Source organism: Pan troglodytes, chromosome 12, assembly GCF_028858775.2.
Source record: "Pan troglodytes isolate AG18354 chromosome 12, NHGRI_mPanTro3-v2.0_pri, whole genome shotgun sequence".
Taxonomy (NCBI): domain Eukaryota; kingdom Metazoa; phylum Chordata; class Mammalia; order Primates; family Hominidae; genus Pan; species Pan troglodytes.
The window spans coordinates 76,070,430-76,093,296 of record NC_072410.2 but is presented as its reverse complement, the minus strand read 5'-3'; the positions used below and the strand labels follow the sequence as shown (position 1 = coordinate 76,093,296).

Genomic DNA, 22,867 nt, shown 5'->3' with positions numbered 1-22,867 from the left:
AAGAGGACACAAAAAATGGAAAGATATTTCATGTTCATGAACTGGAAGAATCAATATTGTTAAAATGTCCATACTACCCAAAGCAATCCACAGATTCAATGCAATCCCTATCAAAATACCAATACTATTCTTCACATAAATAGAAGAAACAATCCTAAAATTTATATGGAACCACAAAGACCCAGAATAGCCAAAGCTATCCTGAGCAAAAAGAACAAAACTGGAGGAATCACATTACTTGACTCAAACTATACTACAGAGCTACTGTAACCAAAACAGGAAGGTACTGGCATAAAAACAGGCACATAGACCAATAGAACAAATAGAGAACCCAGAAGTAAATCCATACATCTACAGTGAGCTCATTTCATCAGAGATGCCAAGAACATACACCGGGGAAAGAGCAGTCTCTTCCATAAGTGGTGGCAGGAAAACTGGACATCCATACACGGAAGAATGAAACTAAACCCCTAACTCTCGCCATATACAAAAATCAAACCAAGATGGATTAAAGACTTAAATTTAAGACCACAAACTATGAAACTACTAAAAGGAAACATTGGGGAAACTTTCCAGGACACTGGATTGGGCTAAGATTTCTTGAATAATACCCCACAAGCACAGGCAACCAAAGCATAAATGGACAAATGGAATCACATCAAGTTAAAAAGCTTCCGTACAGCAAAAGAAACAATCAAGAAAGTGAAGAGACAACCCACAGAATGGAAGAAAATATTTCCAATCTATCTATCTAACAAAGGGTTAATAACCAGACTATATAGGGAGCTCAAACAACTCTACAGGGAAAAAAAAACCCTAATAATCCAATTTAAAAATGGGCAAAAGATCTGAATAGACATTTCTCAAAAAAAGACATACAAGTGGTAAACAGGTATATGAAAAGGTGCTCAATATCACTGGTCGGCAGAGAAATGCAAATCAATACTACAATGAGATTATCATCTCACCCCAGTTAAAATGGCTTTTATCCAAAAGGCAGGCAATAACAAATGCTGGCGAGGATGCGGAGAAAGGGAACTCTCACATACTGTTGGTGGGAATGTAAATCAGTACAACCATTATGGAGATCAGTTCTCAAAAAAACAAAAACAGATCTACCATATGATCCAGCAATCACATTGCTAGGTATATACCCAAAAGAAAGGAAATCAGTATATTGAAGAGACAGCTGGACTCCCATGTTTATTGCATCACTAATCACAATAGCCAAGATTTGGAAGCAACCTAAGTGTCCATCAACAGACTAATGGATTAAAAAAAAAAGTGATACATACATGCAGTGGAGTACCACTTGGCCATTAAAAAAAGAATGAGCTCCTGCCATTTGCAACAAGGTGGACAGAACTGGAGGTCATTATGTTAAATGAAATAAGCCAGGCACAGAAAGGCAAACTTCGCATGTTCTCACTTACTTGTGGGAGTTAAAAAAACAATTGAACTCATGGAGATAGGGAGTAGAAGGATGGTTACCACAGGCTGGGAAGGGTAGTAGTGGGGGTGGGGGGTGCAGAGAATGTGATTAATGGGCACGAAAAAGATAGAATGAGTAAGATCTAGTATTTGATAGCAAAACAGGGTGACTATAGTCAATAATAATTTAACTGTACATTTAAAAATAACTAAGAGTGTAATTGGATTGCTTGTACAACCATACATACAAAAGATAAATGCTTGATGTGAATACCCTGATGTGATTATTATGCATTGTGTGTCTGTATCAAAATATCTCATGTACTCCAGAAATGTATATATCTACTATGTAGACACAAAAAAATAAAAATTAAAAAATAAAGTTGTGATTCAATATGAATAATGCTAACTACATGTTGGAGCAATTTCAATATAACTAGTAATTTTTTGTGAATATTTATATTATCACTGCAAAACCATAGATCTTTGAGTTTTTAAATATTTTTGCTTAAAAGTGAACATTTAAGAAGGCAAACTCTAATGCTCAATGAGTTAATCTAATTATTTCCTAGCTTATTCAAAATTTGACATGCTTTCTATAGTAAAATTTGGAAGTATAATAAAAGTACTAAGAAGAAGTGAACTAACTCTAGTGTATGGTGGAAACATAAAGACTTAGATTCTTCTCTTATGTCAAAGTTCAAATTAACTTCACATTAAATTAAATGAAAAAACCAGCCCTCCTCCATAGTTATCTATGCACTGTGCTCCTTGGTCTGTCACCTAAACTAGGAAGAAATACTGAGACAAACTGCAGTAAGGATTGAAAGTATGATATATAAAATGCTCCCTGACATTTTTTAATCCATTCAACAAACATTTCTTGAGAACCTATTATTTGATTTCATTCATTTCACTCAGTTCTGACACAGCCCTGCAAAGTACATATTAGTTTTATTCTAATCATATTACATATGTGAAGTTAAGTAGCTCGTCTAAGATCACTTGGCCGCTAAGTAGTAAAAACAGGGCAAGAACCTGTTTTCTGATCCTCAATTACTGGAGTCGTCTAACTTCTACACCATCTAATGATCTAGATTCCAATACCAGCTCTACTACTTCCTGGCTACAGAACTGGGGCAAATCACTTAACCTGTCAGCTTTCCAGGTTCTTCATCTAGAAAATGGTGAAAGTGAGTATCTCACTAGATTGCTCTGAGAAACTCTATAATGAAAATGCTTTAAAAGTTATTAAAATATTTTTGCATTGCTATTTCATGTCATGTGCTATGTGATATTATATAAAATGTTTTACATTACAAATTGATAATTTTTAGCCATAGTCCTCTGGAGACTAGGCTGTTCTCCAGTATGTTGGAAATTTTAGGACAACTTTTGCAGTCTACTGAAGTTTAGGTGACATCAGAGAAATCTAGCAATTTCCTGACATAGGCCTACTTTCCATAAGCAAGAAGAAAGTTAAGTACTGGCAAACTCTAACTCATTATAACTTTTATTTTGACTAGGTAGTACATTAATGTGGTTCAAATTTCAAAAGATAGCAAAGGATATTCAGTGGAAAGTCTCCTTACTTTGTCCTCTAGCTTCTCAGATCCCCTCGAAAGAGACAACAGGTTTTATCAGTTTCTCACATGTCCTTCCAGAAATATGCGTGTATCTGTGCCCTCTGACAACTTTTGACATAAATGGTAGCATCCTGTACACATTTTTTCACCTTGCTTTTTTCAACTAACTTATCAGTAAATAAAGAGTTTTGTTTTGGGGTTTTTTTTCTGTTTTTATGTGTTTAGTTTTTACAAATGCATAGTACTTCACAGTGTGGGTTAAATTTATCCTAACCCTATCCCTTATTAAAGGATATTTAGGTAATTTTCAATGCTGAAATGAGTAATCTTATATATTCAACATTTTGTAAGTGTGCAAGTATACCTACTGGATAAAATCCAAGAAGTAGAATTGCTGGGTCGAAGAAGTGTATTTGTAATTTTTACAGATAGTACCAAACTGCACTTTATAGAGTTTGAACACTGGAGCTTGCTTCTCAAACCCTTAACACTACCATGTGACCCAGCAATCCCGCTCCAAGGCATACCCAAGATAAATAAACACATATGTCCATAAAAAAACCTATACACAAATGTTTGATGCAGCTTATTCACAACAACCAAAATGCAAAATGTGGAAAGAACCTAGATGTCCATCAACTGATAAATGGGTAAACAAAATTTGATATATATCCATACAATGGAATATTATTCAGCCATAAAAAGGAATGAAGTACTGAAGCATGCTACAACATAGATAAACCTTGAAAACATTATGCTCAGTAAAAAAAGGCAGTCACAAAAGATCACATAAGACCCAATTTATAACAAATTTCCAGGATAGGCAAATCTATAGAGACAGTAAGTAGATTAGTGGTTGCTAAAAACCACTGAATTGTATATTTTAAATAGGTGATGTGTATGGTATGTGAATTATATCTCAATACTGTTTTTAAAAATACCCACCTCCCAGCTACCTCAGTTTACTACGTGTCATGAGCCACACATACGCGCATCTGGTGTTAATTTTCCCTCAGATTTCCAACAACCATCTCATCACTTCGCAATAACTCACAATAGGCAACCCTTCTCATGTCTATTTCCAGAAGCAAACCTTTACCAAGGAAACCTTTTCCAAGGAAAAGTGCTATGTTTATTGTAATATATGGGTGCAGGCATACCTTTTAGATACTGCAGATTTGGTTCCAGACCACCAGAATAAAGCAAATTGTATAATAAAGCGAGTCATATGTATTTTCTGGTTTCCCAGTGCATATAAAAGTTATATTTCTACTGTATCATATTCTATTAAGTGGGCAATAGCATTATGTTTTTTAAATGCATATTTAAAATAAATACTTTATTACTAAGAAATGTTAATAATTATCTGAGCCTTCAGCAAGTTGTAATCTTTTTGCTGGTGGAAGATGTGGCCTTGATGTTGACGGCTGCTGACTGATCAGGGTGGTGGTTGGGGAGGCTGTGGAAATTTCTTTTCTTTTTTTTTTTAAGACTGAGTCTCGCTCTATCGCCCAGGCTGGAGTGCAGTGGCACAATCTCGGCTCGCTGCAACCTCTGCCTCCTGGGTTCAAGCGATTCTTGTGCCTCAGCCTCCCAAGTAGCTGGGATTACAGGTGCCTACCAGCACGCCCAGCTAATTTTTCTTGTATTTTTAGTAGAGACAGAGTTTCACCATGTTGGCCAGGCTGGTCTCAAACTCCTGACCTCAAGTGATCTGCCTGTCTCAGCCTCCCAAAGTGCTGGGATTACAGGCATGAGCCACTGCGCCCAGCCGGCAATTTCTTAAAGTGAAATTTTAACCATGAAGTTGGTTGCATCAATTGACTCTTCCTTCCAGAAAAGATTGATCTGTAGCGTGCCAAGCTGTTTGACAGCATTTTACCCAGAGTAGACCTTCTTTCAAAATTGGAGTCAACCCTCTCAAACCCTGCCATTGCTTTGCTTTATTAACTAAGTTTACGCAATATCCTAAATCCTTTGTTGTCATTTCAACAATATTCATGGCATCTTCATCAGTAGATTCCATCTCAGGAGACCATTTTCTTTCTCATCCAGAAGTAATTCCTCATCTGTTCCAGTTTTATCATAATGTTGTAGCAATTCAGTCACATCTTCAGGCTCCTGTTCTAATTCTAGTTCTCTGGCTATTTCCACCACATCTGCAGTGGTTTCCTCCACTGAAGTCCTGAACCTCTCAACATCATTCAAGAGGAATGGAATCAGCTTCTCATCAATGTTGATATTTTTATCTCCTCCCTTGAATCACAAATGTCCTCAACGGCATCCGTCTAGAATGGTCCTTTCCAGAAGGTTTTCAATTTACTTTTTCCAAATCCATCAGAGGAATCACTATCTATGGCAGCTATAGCCTTACAAAATGTGTTTCTTAAGTAATAAGACTTGAAAATCAAAATTACTCCTTGATCCATGGGCTACAGAATGGATCTTGTGTTGTAGGCATGAAAAAAACATTAACATTCTTGTACATCTCCAACAGAGCTCTTGGGTGACTAGGCACATTGTCAATGAGCAGCAATATTTTGAAAGGATTTTTTTTTTCTGAGCAGTAGGTCTCAAAAGTGAGCTTAAAATATTCAGTAAACCATGTTATAAACAGATGTGCTGTCATCCAGACTTTGTTGTTCCATTGACAGTATATAGGCAAAGTAGATTTAGCATAATTCTTAAGGGCCCTAGGATTTGCAAAACGGTAAATTAGCATTGACTTCAACTAAAGTCTCTGGCTGCACTGGCCCCTAACAAGAGAGTCAGCCTGTCAAGCATTGAAGGTGGCCACTGACTTCTCCTCTCTAACTTTAAAAGTCCTAGATGGCATCTTCTTTCAATAGAAGGCTGTTTTGTCTACATTAAAAATCTGTTATTTAGCCACCTTCACCAACAATCTTAGCTAGATCTTCTGGATAACTTGCTCCAGCTTCTACCTCAGCACTTGTTGCTTCACCTTGCACTTTTATGTGATGGCGATGGCCTCTTTCCTTAAGCCTCATGAATCAACCACTGCTAGTTTCAAACTTTTCTTCTGTAACTTTCTCACCTCTCTCAGCCTTCACAGAACTGAAGAGAGTGAGAGGCTTACTCTGGATTAGGATTTGGCTTAGAATGTTGTACCTGGTTTGATCTTTCGTCCAGACCATAAAACTTTCTCCCCATCAGCAGTAAGGCTGTTCCACTTTCTTGTCACTCATGTGTTTACTAGAGTAGACTTTAAATTTCCTTTAAGAACTTTTCCTTTGCATTCACAACTTGGCTATTTGGCACAAGGGGCTTCACTTTTAGTCTTTCTCAGTTCTTGACAACCTAACTTTTTCATTAAGCTTAATCACTTCTAGCTTTTGATTTAAAGTGAGAGACAAGTAAACTTTTTCCTTTCACTTGAACACTTAAGAGACCATAGTATGGTTATTAACTGGCCTAAATTTGATATTGTTGTATCTCAGGGAATAGGGAGGGGAGAGAGAGGGAGGGTGGGGAAGGGAGAGAGAGAGAGAGAACACGTTGGTAGGTGAAGCAGTCAGAACATGTACAACATTTATTAAGATCGTCATCTTATATGGGTATGTGCCATGGTGCCCCAAAACAATTACAAAAAGTAACAGCAAAGACCACAGATCACCATAATAGATATAATAATAATAATGAAAAAGCTTGAAATATTGTGAGAGTTTCCAATGAAGAGAACACATGCTGTTGGAAAAATGGCACTGATACATTTGCTTGATGCAGGGTTGCCACAAACCTTCAATTTATAAAAAACAGTATCTGATCTGAGCAATATCTGAGAAGTACAATAAAGTGAGGAACGATAAAATGAGGCATGCCTGTATTTTGTAACCATTTTACACGTGTAAAACTGTGCTACCATTTTTATTAAGTTCCCATCTTCTCTCTACATGTCACTGACGAATTGTTTTAGTGTTATGACCTAACCCCACCTTTCCCATAAGCTCTGTGGTTTTTACTGCCCATTTTGTACAGCATAGTGATTTTTAGGAACACACAGGCCACATTATAGCAGAACTAATTGTAAAATCACATGACAGTATTTCCCCCAAATACACCCATTATTAGACATAGACTTGAAAACTGGAGAAATCACTAATCCAAAGTAATAAGATTTCAATCCAATTTCACTATTTAAAAATTTCAAACTAAAAGGCTAAAAGCAATTAATACCATTTGGGATATTATGGTAATAATGTAGAAAATGCTTTCAGTTGTTACACTTCTGTTTTCTAGAGACTTTATGAATATTAGAAGACGGTTCCAAGGGAAAACAGTACTGATTCCTTTTTTTTTTTGAGACAGAGTCTCACTATGTTGCCCAGGCTGGAGTCCAGTGGTGCGATCTCGGCTCACTGCAACCTCCACCTCCTGGGTTCAAGCAATTCTCCTGCCTCAGCTTCCCAAGTAGCTGGGACTACAGGCACCCGCCACCACACCCAGCTAATTTTTGTATTTTTAGTAGAGATGGGGTTTCACCATGTTGGCCAGGCTGGTCTTGAACTCCTGACCTCAGGTGATCCACCCGCCTTGGCCTCCCAAAGTGCTGAGATTACAGGTGTGAGCCACCACACTCGTCCCAAACAGTACTGATTTCAAAGGGAATAAGTCAGTAATTTATGAAGCCAAGCTACTCAGCATGCATCTTTTGCTCTCATTGGGCTGTTACCTTTCAAATCACACAAAAATACCCTCTTCATTTCAGTTTCAATGCTTTTATCCATTCTCCTTGCACGAGGTGCCTTTCTCTTCCTTCTTGGTCTCACCAAATCATATACTCTTGACTTAAGTCCATCATAGATCATTCCCATCTCCCCCTCCATTCTTTACTGATGCTCTGTCCCTTTGAGTTCCTACAGCACTTATTGCTGGATTTACACATTTGTAATCTGATGTTATTTGCTCATTTTTATCCCTTGAACAGATAAGCTCCTCAGCAAAAGAATCCTCCTAATAAGGCCGGGTGTGGTGGCTCATACCTGTAATCCCAGCACTTTGGGAGGCGAGGCGGGCGGATCATGAGGTCGAGATCAAGATCATCCTGGCCAACGTGGTGAAACCCCGTCTCTACTAAAAATACAAAAATTAGCTGGGCATGGTGGCATGCACCTGTAGTCCCAGCTACTTGGGAGGCTGAGGCAGGAGAATCACTTGAACCTGGGAGGTGGAGGTTGCAGTGAGCCGAAATCATGCCACTGCACTCCAGCCTGGCGACAGAGCGAGGTTCCATCTCAAAAAAAAAAAAAAAAAGATTCCTCCTAATACTTCAGAAACCACACACAGCTTAGCATAACACAATAACGCAGAGCACAGACTAAGTGCTCAAGAAGTTCTTGCTGCTGGGTGATAAACAGGAAAGAATCAAATAACCTTCTGGCTTTCTTAGCTAGATCTCCACTATTTCTGGTGCATATCATTTAAATGACTTTCAAGAAGCTAAAATTTTAACTTAGCCATGCTGAAAATATATACGGCCGCCAAGGAAATGAAATCTCATAAAACTTGCGCTCTGGTATCTTATCACGAAAAAGGCTAAACAAGAAATTATCATTGTTACACAACACATTTTTAGATTGTGGACCCCACTTCTACCTTATAAAATGTATGTAAGCAATTTTATTTACAGCAGTCTTATCACAGTGCCAAATTATCCCAGAACCATGGTTTTCAAGGCTTTCTTTTAATAGTAGAATTTTTTTAAAATTTCTTCTTCTTCTTTTTTTTTTAAACAAACAAAAGGCTAGGTGGAATTCTACCATACAGAAAAAAGGAGAGCTGATCTTGCTAATGTGGAGGGAGGGGCTTGTAGTTCTGCCTGCCCTGTCCCCAGTCCCTAATTGCAGTGACCCCTTAAGGCATCTCTGAGCACCATCAGCAATGAGAAGCAGTCAGAATAATCAGCAAACTGCCATGCATAGAAAAATACTTCATTAATTATTTTTTAATTTCAATATCATTATAATATAAAATTAAAACTTACCCATTTCTACTGAACACTCTTAGCCATGCTTTGAGGTTTGGTCCTAACAAACATAAGCAAGGCACAGTAGTAAAAGTAGACAAAATAACTGCAAATAAAAATGTTTCCAATGCCAACCTAGAAAAAAAAAAGATTACTTTTTAAAAAAGTGTTAAAGGTACACATACACATACATAATCTTTATTATATAAATAAAATATGAAATATCTTCCTATGCTTTACTTTGAAAGGTAACATGAATGCCACCAAAATGATGACTATAAATAATTTTACCACCAACATGTAGCTTTAAAAAACAATCTAGCAAGTATTTTGCTTTAATGATAGATTTCAGAAGTGTTAAAGACCCTAGGATCCATGCTGAGACTTTCATTGCAAACACAAACAAACAAACAAAATCCATTTCTAGATAGTTAGCTTCCTCCTCAATAGTCTCTGGAACTTTCTCTACAACTAGTGGTTCAATACACTATTGAACCACTGTTGAACCACTATTGAATACTAGTTGTAGTGGTTCTCTACAACTAGTGGTTAACATATATTGGAAACACCTGGAGAGCTGGATAAACTAAAGATTGGTGGGGGCTCTACCCCTAGAGTTTCTGACTGAAGCTTGAGTATTTGCATTTTGATAAAATGCTGATGCTGCTGGTTTGAAAACCACATTTTGAGAACCACTGTGCCAGACACATTCATTCTGCTTTAAAATGGATTAGACAGGAACCACCATTTTCCATTACAAAGGTCTTGTTCTCTCCCATCTAGAAAAGAATAACCTGTCAGTTTAGTGTGTGTACGTAAAACTATGTATAAATATATATATATATATAAAAAATGGTATACTTAGCAACACAAATATATGTGTGTGTATATGTATCTCATCACTCATTTCACCATGATCATTAATCACTGCTAAACTGAAGCTTCTCAAACTATGATAAACATTATGTAAGAAACATTCATGAATTTTGTTTCTAAGAATGTGAAATTTGTCAGTTCAGAAAAAGTGTTAAATTTTACCTTTAAACTATAAACACCAGCTTATTCAGTATTTGAATACAGGAATCTATTGACTTTTGTTAAGAAAAACTCCATTCAAGTACTTTAGAATCACATTTATAAGAACTGATATGCTAATTATAACTTACACATATAATCATAGTAAGTTCTTTCAGAGGTTCTAAGGGCCAAATACTTATTGGTATAGTATAGTTTCTCTACTCTCCCTTCTCTCAACATGCAATTGGATACTAGAAGGCTAGGTAACAAGAGTATTTAATAAATTAAGTTATTCTGCTGTTTTTTTTTAAAAAAGAATAACACTGCTAATGATGTTGGTGCCCTTACTTGATCTATTAATGATGCACATCATGGTTTTTCTCTAGTTGCTAAGAATTAGCACACAGTTTGGTAAATGAATGTTTTAAAATATAAATTTAGGGTAAAAATTTCAAACTTACTCTATCAGTGGTGCTCCATACAGAACAAAAATTACATGAAAGGAGAAACAAGACATAAGAAAGTAGATACAGCATTTCAAAAATCTGGTTACCTAAAAGAGAAATGAATAACCTGAAGATTCAAGATAATGCCTAAAGGACAATAAATTCTTCCATTTTATCTACAAACACACCTTGTTCCCATAATGTGTAAAACAGTTCAAATGTTCTTGGGTATACTCAAATCAGATCACATGTCCTGTACCGTCACATACACAGCCTTCGATACAGACTAAAAAAGCCTAAAAGGCAAATACCACCTTCTGCCCATATTCTACCCATCCAACCTACATGAGTCGAAAAGAGGTTCTGTTTCCATGCTAATATAGAGCTATGTCATTAATCAATATTTATCAAATACTGATTGACATCAGAGAGCTAGGATACAAAAAATAGAGTATTATGCGATGATAGAGGAAATATCTGCAGAAAATAACAATTTTTTTCATTTTAAAACAAAATTCCTGGGAAAACTGCACTGAAAAAGCAAAATACTAAATAATTCTTGAAATCACACTCATATTACACAACCCGTATGAAAAAAGACCTGAACATCTACAAAGAAACATGAGATCTTCTTGATTTGGAGCTTAAGAATATATAAACCTAACACATACATTCAGCTTTTCCAATCATTGGCAGTAAATGACCTAACAGAGCTTATACATGGTAGAAAATAATGTTAAGTGTGGACATTATTAGTAATAGCCAAGTGAATATCTACTGCAGTGAATATTCTGGAAAATTGATTCTAATATCTGAAAATTGTTTAGTCAAGGAAGGCCATGTTGGAAACAAGCATTACCACAGGCTTATATTGCAATTTCTGAAAATCCCACTAAGTGGCTTTCAGAAATGCAAAAATAATAAAAATAAACTGCAATGTCTTATTGAGTAAGGTTTAAAGATAGACTGTCACATGTATTTATTTTCAATGGTGACATAAAACAATGACTATATAGGCTCACAATATTATAATACGCTCTGAAGAAGTCATAATTCCATAATTAATGCAAGGCAAGAATCAATCAAACATTGTGGGCAGCCTTCCAGCAAGTAACAGCCTACCAATCTGGGGGGAAAAATACCAGGTTCCCTTTACTCACTATAAATAAACTAATGAAGACTTGATGAATACTTTATTCTTCCATTAAAAGAAACACTAGCTCCATCCAAAAATCAGTTATTGAGACATAAGCCTTACCTTGTGTGATAATGAACTTCTTTTAGAGGATGTATTTGGTTTCACTACTAAATATAGTACTAGATTGACAGCAGTTACAAAACCAGAACAGATGCACAACCATGTCAAGTGTGTTTCCAATATTGAGAAGTTCTCCAAGAAGAGTGATGGAATGAAGACACTTAGGATAATTGAAAATATGCATAAAAGATGGGTATACAGTAGTCTCTTGATATCGTTATCTTTCATGGTGTTTTCTTGGATGGCTAGCTAACAAAAAACAAGAAAAGAAGAGCATATGCAATAACGACTTTTTCCATTGTCTTAAATGTTTTGACCCCTAAAAATAAGTCATAAAGTCAATTTTCTATGAGCAATGTATTTGTTTCAAAACACAGAAATGCAGACGTGTAGATGCACATACAGACTTAGCTTTCTATTCTACCTTTGATTTTCTTCATATGGTACAAACATCTCTCAGAGCCTAAAAAGAACAAATTTACTAATTTCTTAAATATTGTGACTGGTTTCTGCAAAAGGGTCATGTCCTAGGACCAATAAAGCAATTCATTTAAACTTTTTTGGCCAATATCACAGAGATGAAATCAACTGTGTGGATTAAATTATCTACTGCCTGTTGCAATTATAACCAAAGTTTATTTATGCGGTTTCTAGAATGCATAGGTTATAATTCCAACAACCCCACAAATATACTTAGGCTGAATTGTTGGTATTTTTTTTTACTCTTGTCTAACATTACAGTAGTTCACATCTTCTAGCAAATGCCAAATGACACCAAGTGCACATTCCAATACTCAAATGGTGGCCAGTGGAATCAAGAGTTCGAAGAACACCACACTAAACCAAGGGATCCCAATGCTTCAAAAATACCAAGATGACAACGTCTGTTACAGGTGTTAAATTCCAACCAAAAGTAGAGCACGAACGGAAGGAGGAAAAAAAAATTACCGTCTCTAAAATACACGTATTTAAATTACCTGAGAGCTGACTAATTGTACTGTTAAACAAGGACTTTATTAATTTAAAGTAACAGTCAATATGTTACATTATGGAGAATATTCCAGAAAATAGAAATATCTCAGAAAAAAAATACTATACACACACACACACACGCACACGCGCGCGCGCGTGGGCGGAGGGGCGCCCACTAGTGAGAAAAGCAGAAAGGCGAACCTGGGCCTGATCCTAATAGCTCTCATTTAATTCACCCAATGCTTTTCAAAGGCAGATATTTTACTGATAAGGAAACACGGCAAACAGGTGAGGTGGTCCAAGGTCCCATGCGCTACAGCCATCTCTCTGGTATAAGGAAATACACTAGGCATGAAAAGCAAACGGATGGCAAGAAGGGACAAAGGTAAAGTTTCCCATAGATTCTATCTTAAGCTGATTGAGGGAGGGCAAGGGGATCAGGAATCCATTCTCTCAACAGATAGCCCTTCAGCGATTTTTCTGAGCCACCCTCGGAATCGCAGCTGCCAGCAGCAGATGTGGATGTAATACAGTGAGCAGGACCCAAACTCAAATGTTTGCTGAATGAATGAAGGAACCAGAGTAGGCAAAGAGGGAACCAGCACCGGTTAGGCCCTGGCGTGCCCCCAGGACGCCTGCAGAAGTGCCACGGGCATGACCCGGCCCACCTCGCTACGCACCGCAGCGGAGAGAAGGCTCTTCCGAGCGGCCCCCAGAGGAGCCTTCGCGGGCATCGCCGCACCTTCACCGGCAGCCCCACCCCAACCCGGGTCCCACGGGATTCTGCCCGAGCCTACGCCGGCGCAAGCGTGGGCAGCGAGGAACCAGCTGAGAGGCAGGATCAAAGAGCATGGGAGTTGAAGACAAGGGAAAACTGGGGGACAGAGGCGAAAACTCGGATCCGAAAGGGGGTCTGTCCATCAGGGCACGCCGGAAGAGTGGCGCTCGAGCTGACGGCGAGCGCCGGCGGGCCGGGGCGCCAAGGCTCAGGGCTGCTTCGGCAATTCGCGGGGGTAGCTTGCACCTCGTGAGGCGAGAGCGCCGAGGGCGTCCAGCGGGGCTTACCTAACTCTCCCTCCCGCGGAAGGGAAGCGGGGAACTACTGCCTCCTACCATCAGGTACGACGGGCGGCCCAGGCCCACGCGCAGGCGCAGGGCTGTAGGGCGGAGACCCACGGCCTAACAGCCAATCGCAGAAAGGGAGGGGCGGGCAAAAGGGGCAGCGGCTTTCCAGGTTTGGGGTAGGCGGGAGCATGGGCTTAGAAGCCGGAAGTGGGTTGACGTAGCCCGGAAGGGGAATACTTCCAAGTTGTAGTGTTGATGTTTTCAGCCTGCTGCTGCTGCTGCTGTTACGGCTAGGGGAACCGTCGTGGGGAAGGATGGTGTGCGAAAAATGTGAGTTAAGGGGCCGCTTCTGCGGGAGGAGGAGGCTGGGAGAACCTAACTGAGCTCTCCCGGGAACTTTGCCTTCTCTTTGTTTTTTCTTCGCCCACAGGTCTCAGATTCTATCCGCTGTCTTTCTACCCTACCCTTTGACCATTTTTGCACCTCCCAACGACCATACAGTCCTATATATTTTGTACTCAGAATGGTCTCAGTTCTGCACCTCCTTGTCTATTTCTGTTGCCTTCCCCCAGCCCCAGATCTCATCAGCTCTCCTGCCATATAAAAATGTGCAATTAAACCCCAACGACACCTTTCTGTCTTGGCAATTCTTGATCTTTCCTTTCTATTCATGTAACAAATATTGTACTCCTGCCAAATGCTAGACACTAGAACCAAAGACTAAGGACTTTGCCTTATTCATTCTCATTAGTCATTATGCCAGGATATGGCTTAGAGTAAGCCCAGAAGATGCTTGAATTGAAAATCAACGTAAGTGCAAATTATTATTTCCCTAACTTAAAACCTTTAATAAATTCTGAGTGTGCAGAGAATAATTTGGGGATTCTATATTTGGAACCTGGCGTTCAGGACCCTCCACACTAAGGCCCCAACTTATTTTTCCAGCTTCATCTTCACTGAGCCTTATCCTGTTCACATTTTGACCAAACAAAATACTCTTTGTGCCCATGTGTACTCTAAGCTTTCTATTCCTTTCCTCAGAATGTGTCCTTTATCTAGTTTGCCTTCATCCTCTTTACTCCTTTTTGTTCACAGTCCTATTGCCACATATTCAAATCCTCTCTCTTGCCTTCTCCCCAAACTTTCTTTTCTTGGATTTCCTTAGCTAGGATTATTTCTTCCTGCATGGAATTTCTTCTAGTACTTTAGCTCTCAATTATTATACTTTTTATTTTTTCAGCTTACATTTTGGTTGAATGGTTCTTTTTGGGGGGAAGGTCTCTGATCCCTCTGATAATCTGATGAAAACTATAGACTCTTGCCAGGAAAAAAAATGAATATATAAAAGGTTTGTGTACAACTCCTCCTTGTTCGCATATCTCTTAAGATCCACCTGTGGAACCCAGGTTACAGATTGCTGTTAAAGAAATTAGTATACTATAATCTCTTTAAAATTGTGTCTGATTCATCGCTTTATTTTTCTCAGCACTTTGTATAGTTTATACATGATAGATGCTTAGTATATATTTATGGAACAAATAGACTTACCAGATTTGTTTAAAATATAAACCAACAGTGAAAGCTTATTATAAGTCATCTTATTATCCTACACATTTTACTGAGGGTCAGTCATTCATTGGCCACAGTTAATATGAGTCTCAGTTGACTGGCTGCTCTCCCAGCATTAACAGGCTCCTACGGTAATACCATTGATAGTTGATACCATTGTGAACCTTAGGCACAATGTAATGCACTTATTAAATAATAAATTTTAATTTTCCTTTTACTATCTTGTTCTAACAGGTGAAAAGAAACTTGGTACTGTTATCACTCCAGATACATGGAAAGATGGTGCTAGGAATACCACAGGTATTTCTTCTTTTAGAAAATAGGAATTTAACCGAATACTTACTGTGAATAATACCTTAGTTTTTACATTATTTGTACAATGAAATGTTATGTGTTCAAAGTATTTTATTAAACATTAAAGAATACTGGGTCCTCAAGTGATTTAATATCTTCTATTTAGTTCTCAGTTACTTGTACGGGTTCCTAATATCAGGAGATAGCAAAATTATCAAATGATTGTCAAGTGATGGCAATATCACAGTATTTGATTATCAGAGTATTTGATTTGATTCAGCTTATTTAGAGTCTGTATTTAATTTCTGCACTCTTCTGAGGAGAAATTTTTTTAAACTTCTGATTTTTATATTCTTGAATAAATGCTTTAACCCATTTTACCTTCATTATCATTAATTACTTATGATGAAGTATTTATCTTCATTATTATTAAATACATATAGTAAAGTATGTTTTCAATGGGTAGAAAAATAAACATTTTCATTATATTCAAGGTCTATGACACTGACGTAGTGGCTTCTAGATTTTATGCTATATAGAGTAAATATAGACCCATTCCTAAAGTACTCCCTTGAGTCTGAGAAATAAAATGATTGTATTTTATACAAATTTTTACTGTTTCCCTAATAAATGTTTTCTTTTTAAGCAGTATCTTAATAACCTATTAAATGAGGATTTAAAAATTAGATATAGGCTACTATTCTGGTAGAAAGTCAAGGAATGAACTTCTTAATATTATATGTTAAATGTATAGAAATAACCCACTAAAATATCTTTTATTCTGATACAGAAAGTGGTGGAAGAAAGCTGAATGAAAATAAAGCTTTGACTTCAAAAAAAGCAAGGTTGGTAAGAGGATCCATCGATGGGTCACATAAATTTCCTTCTTTTAGTATTAAGTCTGCTGGAGTGAATTTGATGTGCATCATTCCATTTGCAATAAAACAGAGTTAGGTGATTCCTAGCACCCAGAACCAAGCTATCTGTTATAATCCTGCTGGTTTTACCTTATTCCTCCTCACTGTATCAATATATAAAGATATTAGTGTTATTCTCTTACAGTTTCACCAGAAAACATGACTTTTATTTTATCTCCTTCTTAATTATCTTATGAATCAGAGACAGCAGGGAAATGTGGAAAGATCATAAGCTTTGGAGTCAGACCTAAATTTGAATCTAGACTCACTGTCTAGCCTTATGACCTTAAGCAAGTTAAGCATGTTTCTTGACCTTTCTAAACTTTACTTTTTCCTGAGAATTGGGTAAAAAGTATCCCATCTTAAAAACAAGTGTTTGATACCACACTTTATTATATCCAGCTTAAAAATTCGGCTGGGTAAGGTGACTCACACCTGTAATCCTAGCACTTTGGGAAGCCAAGGCAGACAGATTACTTGAGCCCAGGAGTTTGAGAGCAGCCTGGGCAACATGTGAAACCCTGTCCTACAAAAGATAGAAAAATTAACTGGGTGTGGCAGCACGCGCCTGTAGTCCCAGCTACTCAGGAGGCTGACGTGGGAGGATCACTTGAGCCCAGGGAGGTCAAGGCTGCAGTGAGCCAGGATCGCACTACTGATCTCCAGCCTGGGTGACAGAGTGAGAGTCTCTTTCAGAAAAAAAATTTCGTGAACGCTTTCATCTGCCATCTGATTTCTTAGCTCCAGAAGTTTTCCAAAGTCTTACCTAGACACTTTTTCAGTGTCCTTAAGTTCCTTTCCCTCCTTCAGCCACTCTAGTCATGTGTTATCCCCACAACAGCCCTGAAACTGTTCTTGTCGAGATCACAAGCGACCTTTTAGAGTGACTTCAATCTACTGGCTTTAAATTCAAGCTATATGTTATATATATATATATATAATATATATTATATATATAAAAAAAATATATATATAACATATATTATATATATAATATATAACTCCCAAATTTATACCTCTGGCCTGACTTCTCTGAGCTCTAAACATATATCTAGCAGCTTATCGGACATACCTCATTTAATGTCTAACAGGCCACTTCTTTTTCCTTCCGTCTTCTCATCATAGTAGCACCACTCTCTAATCCAGTTGTTCAAGCCTAAAAGCTAGAATTCCTCACTGAGTCCTCCCTTTCCCCTACTTCCGCTATCCATCAGCAAGTTCTTTGGATCTACCTCCAAAACGTAAAATGTAACCTGAAACCACCTGCTTCTGTACATCTCACTGCTATTACCCTGTTCCAAACCACTGTTATTTCTTACTTGGAACTGTAATAACTATTGAACTATCTTCCTGCTTCTCTGGTTTCCCCCAGTTGTCTCATAGTAACGAGAGTGATCCTTTACAAAGTTCCTTTGCTTAAAATCCGCCACTGGTTTTCTTTTTCACATAGAATAAAATCTAAGCCCCCTACCATGTTCTAACAAGGTCCTCCTTAATATGACCCCTCCCACCTCTCTGGCTTCGTATTGTACCACACTGCTCCTCATTCATCATATGCCGTCCTTATTAGTTCTGCCAAGCCCACTCCCATCCAAAGAGATTTGTACTTGCTGCTGTCTCCTAGGAGTCTTCCGTTAGAGCTTACGTATCTGCCTCCTTCTTCTTGTTTGGGTCTCAGCTTCAGAGAAGTTTCCCTAATCACCATCTAAACTAATCTCTTCTTTCCTTTTCCTCATCTCTGCCTTAGTATCCTGTTAGAATTTTCTCTATAATACTACTGTTTGAAAACCTTGCTTGTTTTATTAGATTGTCTGTTTCCTTACTTACTGTTTACCTCTTCTCACTAGAATATTATCTGATGAGGGCAAGGGCTTTGCCTAGCATGTTCATCTTTGGTATTTAAAACAGTAAATACCATGTAATAGTAAGCACTCAGCATATATTTGCTGAATGAATAAATACCTGTTTTCTGATGTCATTCCAAGGATTAGAAATAACAACAATAAAGCCTTAACTACATACAGTGCCTGGCACATAATAGTATCTTTAATGCAGATTCACACTATATATTATTGACTGACTTATTGATGTCTTTGAGAACCATTGTGTTTTTATTGACTCAGCTATTATTTGTACAGATTTTATGCTTTTATATACTTCCAGTTCCTTTATGCTCTCAAACTTACTCTGATATCATTAAAAAGTAGCTGTAACTCTTGGGTACTCTCTTACTTTGGAAAATGTACTACAGTATTGCTTTGAATCTATGGTACTGTTATTTATAAGATTCATTGTTACTTTAAGAAAAAACTCTGCTAGTTTTAAGATTTCCAAGGTTAGGCCGGGTGCGGTGGCTCACGCCTGTAATCCCAGCACTTTGGGAGGCTGAGGCAGGCAGATCACAAGGTCAGGAGATCGAGACCATCCTGGCTAACATGGTGAAACCCCGTCTCTACTAAAAATACAAAAAAATTAGCCGGGCATGGTGGCGGGCACCTGTAATCCCAGCTACTCGGGAGGCTGAGGCAGGAGAATGGCGTGAACCCACGAGGCCGAGCTTGCAGTGAGCCGAGATTGCGCCACTGCATTCCAGCCTGGGCGACAGAGCGAGACTCCGTCTCAAAAAAAAAAAAAAAAAAAAAAAAAGAAGATTTCCAAGGTTACAATGTGTATTTTTGAATAATAAAATATGGTTTTAAGGAAAAATAGCCTCTGGAAATACATGTCCAAACAAATTGAACGTATTGAAAGGAAGAAGAGTACCTATCTTTTGTGGGGAGTAAAGTGATATTCTCAGCTGGGTGCGGTGGTTCACGCCTGTGATCCCAGCACTTTGGGAGGCCAACGCAGGCGGATCTCCTGAGGTTGGGAGTTCGAGACCAGCCTGACCAACATGGAGAAACCCCATCTCTACTAAAAAAACAAAATTAGCCGGGCGTGGTAGGGCATGCCTGTAATCCCAGCTACTTGGGAGGCTGAGACAGGAGAATCGCTTGAACCCGGGAGGCAGAGGTTGCAGTGAGCCAAGATTGCGCCACTGCACTCCAGCCTGGGTGATAGAGTGAGATTCAGTCTCAAAGAAAAAAAAGTGATATTCTCTGTGTTTGGAAAAATTAATCTTTGTAAATGGGCTGCTGTGCTATATCCAAGAGAAGACACCAGGTCTAGGACGGTGTTTCGTATCTAGTATATGAGGATCATTACAAAAACTCATTTTGTAAAAATGTTAGGGAAGCACATTTAAATCAGAGTATTATTGCCATTTTAGGGGAAAGTATTTCTTCTTTTCACTCCTGTCACTATAAGATGGCATTTTTATGTAGTGGAAGCCCTTTTATCTAAAAGGATTGAGTCAGTTAATTAAAAATGTCAGCTAATGTAAGCAGTCATTAAAAGATACACATACTTTATTTTAAATTAAAGCACATAACTGTAGATGCATTAATCATTTGGTATTGAAACAAAGCCTTTTGATCATAAATCGACTGATAAGTGCTTTACATGATTGTCGTCACAAAAATCACAATCAGAATATGTTCAGTATCTTTAAACTAGAGCAAAAATTGATGCTTGAGGCGTGGAGTTCCTTTCCTAGTGATTTTCCCCCAGTTTTCAACAGTTGTCTTACCCATACCTAATTCAATAGCAATTCAGATGATTCCTAGTCATCCTAAAATAGTCACTTAGATTTTATGGAATCAGCCACTCTTTTTGCACCCATATTTCATCTGTTTCCATAATATTTATGTCACACAAATAGAATGACAGATACGATTGATATGAACACGTCAAGAATAAATACTGTACAACTGATTCTTTATAAATATATATCTCACATGGATGGAGCAGAGCAGAGATGTACAGGCATATCAGACAGTAGCCATCTGGAATAGGCTAAACCCATCAATTGTAGAGGTTGATGGAGGGATGGAGAGCATGGATTAATCCTGTGTGTTGCGTAAGTGGGGTTATTTAAGAGTGTTTCTAGTGTAATATACAATTTTCTCTCTTTAAAAAAAATTTCTAGATTTGATCCATATGGAAAGAATAAGTTCTCCACTTGTAGAATTTGTAAAAGTTCTGTGCACCAACCAGGTTCTCATTACTGCCAGGGCTGTGCCTACAAAAAAGGTAAGTTTCTTTTAATACTGTTTTCTATTCATAAAACCTACTTCATTTGCTGCTAATTTGGTTAACAGAAAAGATGTAGCCTGTCATAAATTCTGTTAGCCAAACACTCTCTTTATCCTAAGGCAAAATAGAACCTAAAACCTGTTTATAATTAAAAGTATATATATATATTTTTTCTTTTCTTTTCTTTTCTTTTCTTTCCTGATGCTGTTAAATTATGTTTTAAGCTTCAGGATTGACTTAAACCAAACAGTTGGTATTATTATTTGATTGATCACATATCTTCTTTTGTTTCAGGCATCTGTGCGATGTGTGGAAAAAAGGTTTTGGATACCAAAAACTACAAGCAAACATCTGTCTAGATGTATTGATGGAATTTCTGGCTTTCTAAATGATTTTACTTTCTGCCTTGAATTTTCAAGGCATAGATGTCAACTTACAGAATAACATGTTTTAAGATAATTAAGTTTAAACCAGAGAATTTGATTGTTATTCATTTTGCTCTCATGTTCTAAACAGCAACAGTGTAACTAGTCTTTTGCTGTAAATGGTTATTTTCCTTATAAGAATTTTAAGAACTAAGTGGCAAATTCCATGAAAATATTTCTCATTTCTGTATGCACTTTTATTTAACATTATTCATATAATTCTCCCCCCCCCCACACTTTATTTATAGATACTGCAAAAGTGAGAAGGAGATAATAGATATTTTGCTCTGAATTTGGCATCCAGAGTTAACATTTCTCCCCTCACTCCCTTACTGGTGTCATAGTTATTAGAATCAGCAGCCTCTTAACTAATTGCGGTTTCATAGGATATATAAATGTTTCAAGCCATTATTGCTGAATGGTTCTTTAGTTATTAACCTAGACCCAAATCAAAGACCAGTTGGATTTATGATATTTTTTATTTGTTCTTGCATCCAAAGTGCCAGTTTCTTTAATATGTGACCAAGAACACAAGGAGCATCCATATGGCCAAATAAATACACTGAATTTTAGAAAAGCATATTACTTTGAATTCAAATTGTCGTGAAAACCAGAACAGTGTTTGTCCATGTTGCATGTAATGAAAATAAATCCCTGCTCTGAGAAAAGCTCTTTGAAGCAAAAACCAAACTTTTTTTTTTTTTTTTACTTCCTGTCTTGCCCCCTAAAAGAAATAAATAAAGCAAACATCTTGACTCTCCCTTTTTAAAATTTGTTTGTTTGTTTGTTTGTTTTTTTTTTTGGATACAAGAGCTCACTCTGTTGCCCAGGGTGGAGTGCAGAGGTATCATCAAGCTCTCTGCAGCCTCCATCTGCTGGGCTCAAGCAGTTCTTCTCCCTCAGCCTCCTAAGTAGCTGGGGACTGCAGGCGTGTGCCACTGTGCTCAGCTAGTTTTTATTTTTAGTAGAGATGAGGACTCACTATGTTGCCCAAGCTGTTCTCGAACTTCTGATCTCAAGCAATCCTCTGGCCTCAGCCTTCCGAAGTGCTGGGATACAGGTATGAGCCACAGAACTTGGCCTCTCTCTCTCTTTTTTTTTTTTTTTTAACACTACAGGTTTCAAATGAATACTTCTCTTATGTTGCCTTCAGAGGTTCAGGACTTCTGCTTTTAAAACCTGCAGCCTACCATGGGAAACCAAAAAAGCATTCCCTATTTCCAACTGCAGTATGTATAAATACATATCACTACAAAATGTATAGAAAGTGTGATGAGATACATGAATGGCATTTTTATTGGTCATAACATTTTGATGAAAAGCATTTAAAGTTTTAACTTTATAAGGCTTTTCAAAATGTGTTTTTCTGAGATACATTGTTATTTATTCATATCCAGAAAAATTACAAGGATAATACAGAATATAATAAATAATTTCTCTGAGAGCAGGAAGTATCCTCTCATGCTTAATCAGTTTGGGGTTTTTAATTATAACACAGGAAACTCATAACAGGACCTGGTCAGAGAGCATCCCAGATCCATTAAAGATTGGATTCATTGACTTGGAGAAAAGTACATTTCTCAGGGATCAGCTAGAATCTGGACTTGCCTAACTCACATTTCATTTTTTTTGTTCTTGTTTTTTTTTTTATAATTTCAACTTTTATTTTAGATGTAGGGGGTACATGTGCAGGTGAGTTATATGGGTATATTTTGTGATGCTGAGGTTTGGGTTCAAATGATCCTGTCACCCAGGTAGTGAGCATAGAGT

General features: G+C 37.6%; 2 protein-coding genes across 4 annotated transcripts in view; one reads left to right on the top strand and one right to left on the bottom strand.

Annotated features, from left to right (window-relative positions):
* The window catches only part of PIGF (phosphatidylinositol glycan anchor biosynthesis class F), a 35,865-nt gene extending 21,978 nt beyond the window's left edge, over window positions 1–13,887 (bottom strand). For all 3 annotated transcript variants that reach the window (XM_001147744.7, XM_063789886.1, XM_001147889.6), the window contains exons 1-4: window positions 13,759–13,887; window positions 11,722–11,970; window positions 10,479–10,570; window positions 9,019–9,135 (exon numbers count right to left, since the gene is read on the bottom strand). In XM_001147744.7, coding sequence (XP_001147744.2) covers window positions 9,019–9,135; window positions 10,479–10,570; window positions 11,722–11,949 — 437 coding nt within the window. In that variant the 5' untranslated portion in view covers window positions 11,950–11,970; window positions 13,759–13,887. The remainder of the gene's footprint in view (window positions 1–9,018; window positions 9,136–10,478; window positions 10,571–11,721; window positions 11,971–13,758) is intronic.
* A 19-nt stretch (window positions 13,888–13,906) lies between these two features.
* On the top strand, window positions 13,907–21,868 carry CRIPT (CXXC repeat containing interactor of PDZ3 domain). The gene is made up of 5 exons (XM_515452.8): window positions 13,907–14,088; window positions 15,562–15,627; window positions 16,412–16,466; window positions 20,566–20,669; window positions 20,967–21,868. Exons 1-5 carry the CDS (start codon window positions 14,073–14,075, stop codon window positions 21,029–21,031), a joined length of 306 nt encoding a protein of 101 aa, XP_515452.3. The 5' UTR covers window positions 13,907–14,072; the 3' UTR covers window positions 21,032–21,868.
* Window positions 21,869–22,867: the final 999 nt, after the last annotated feature.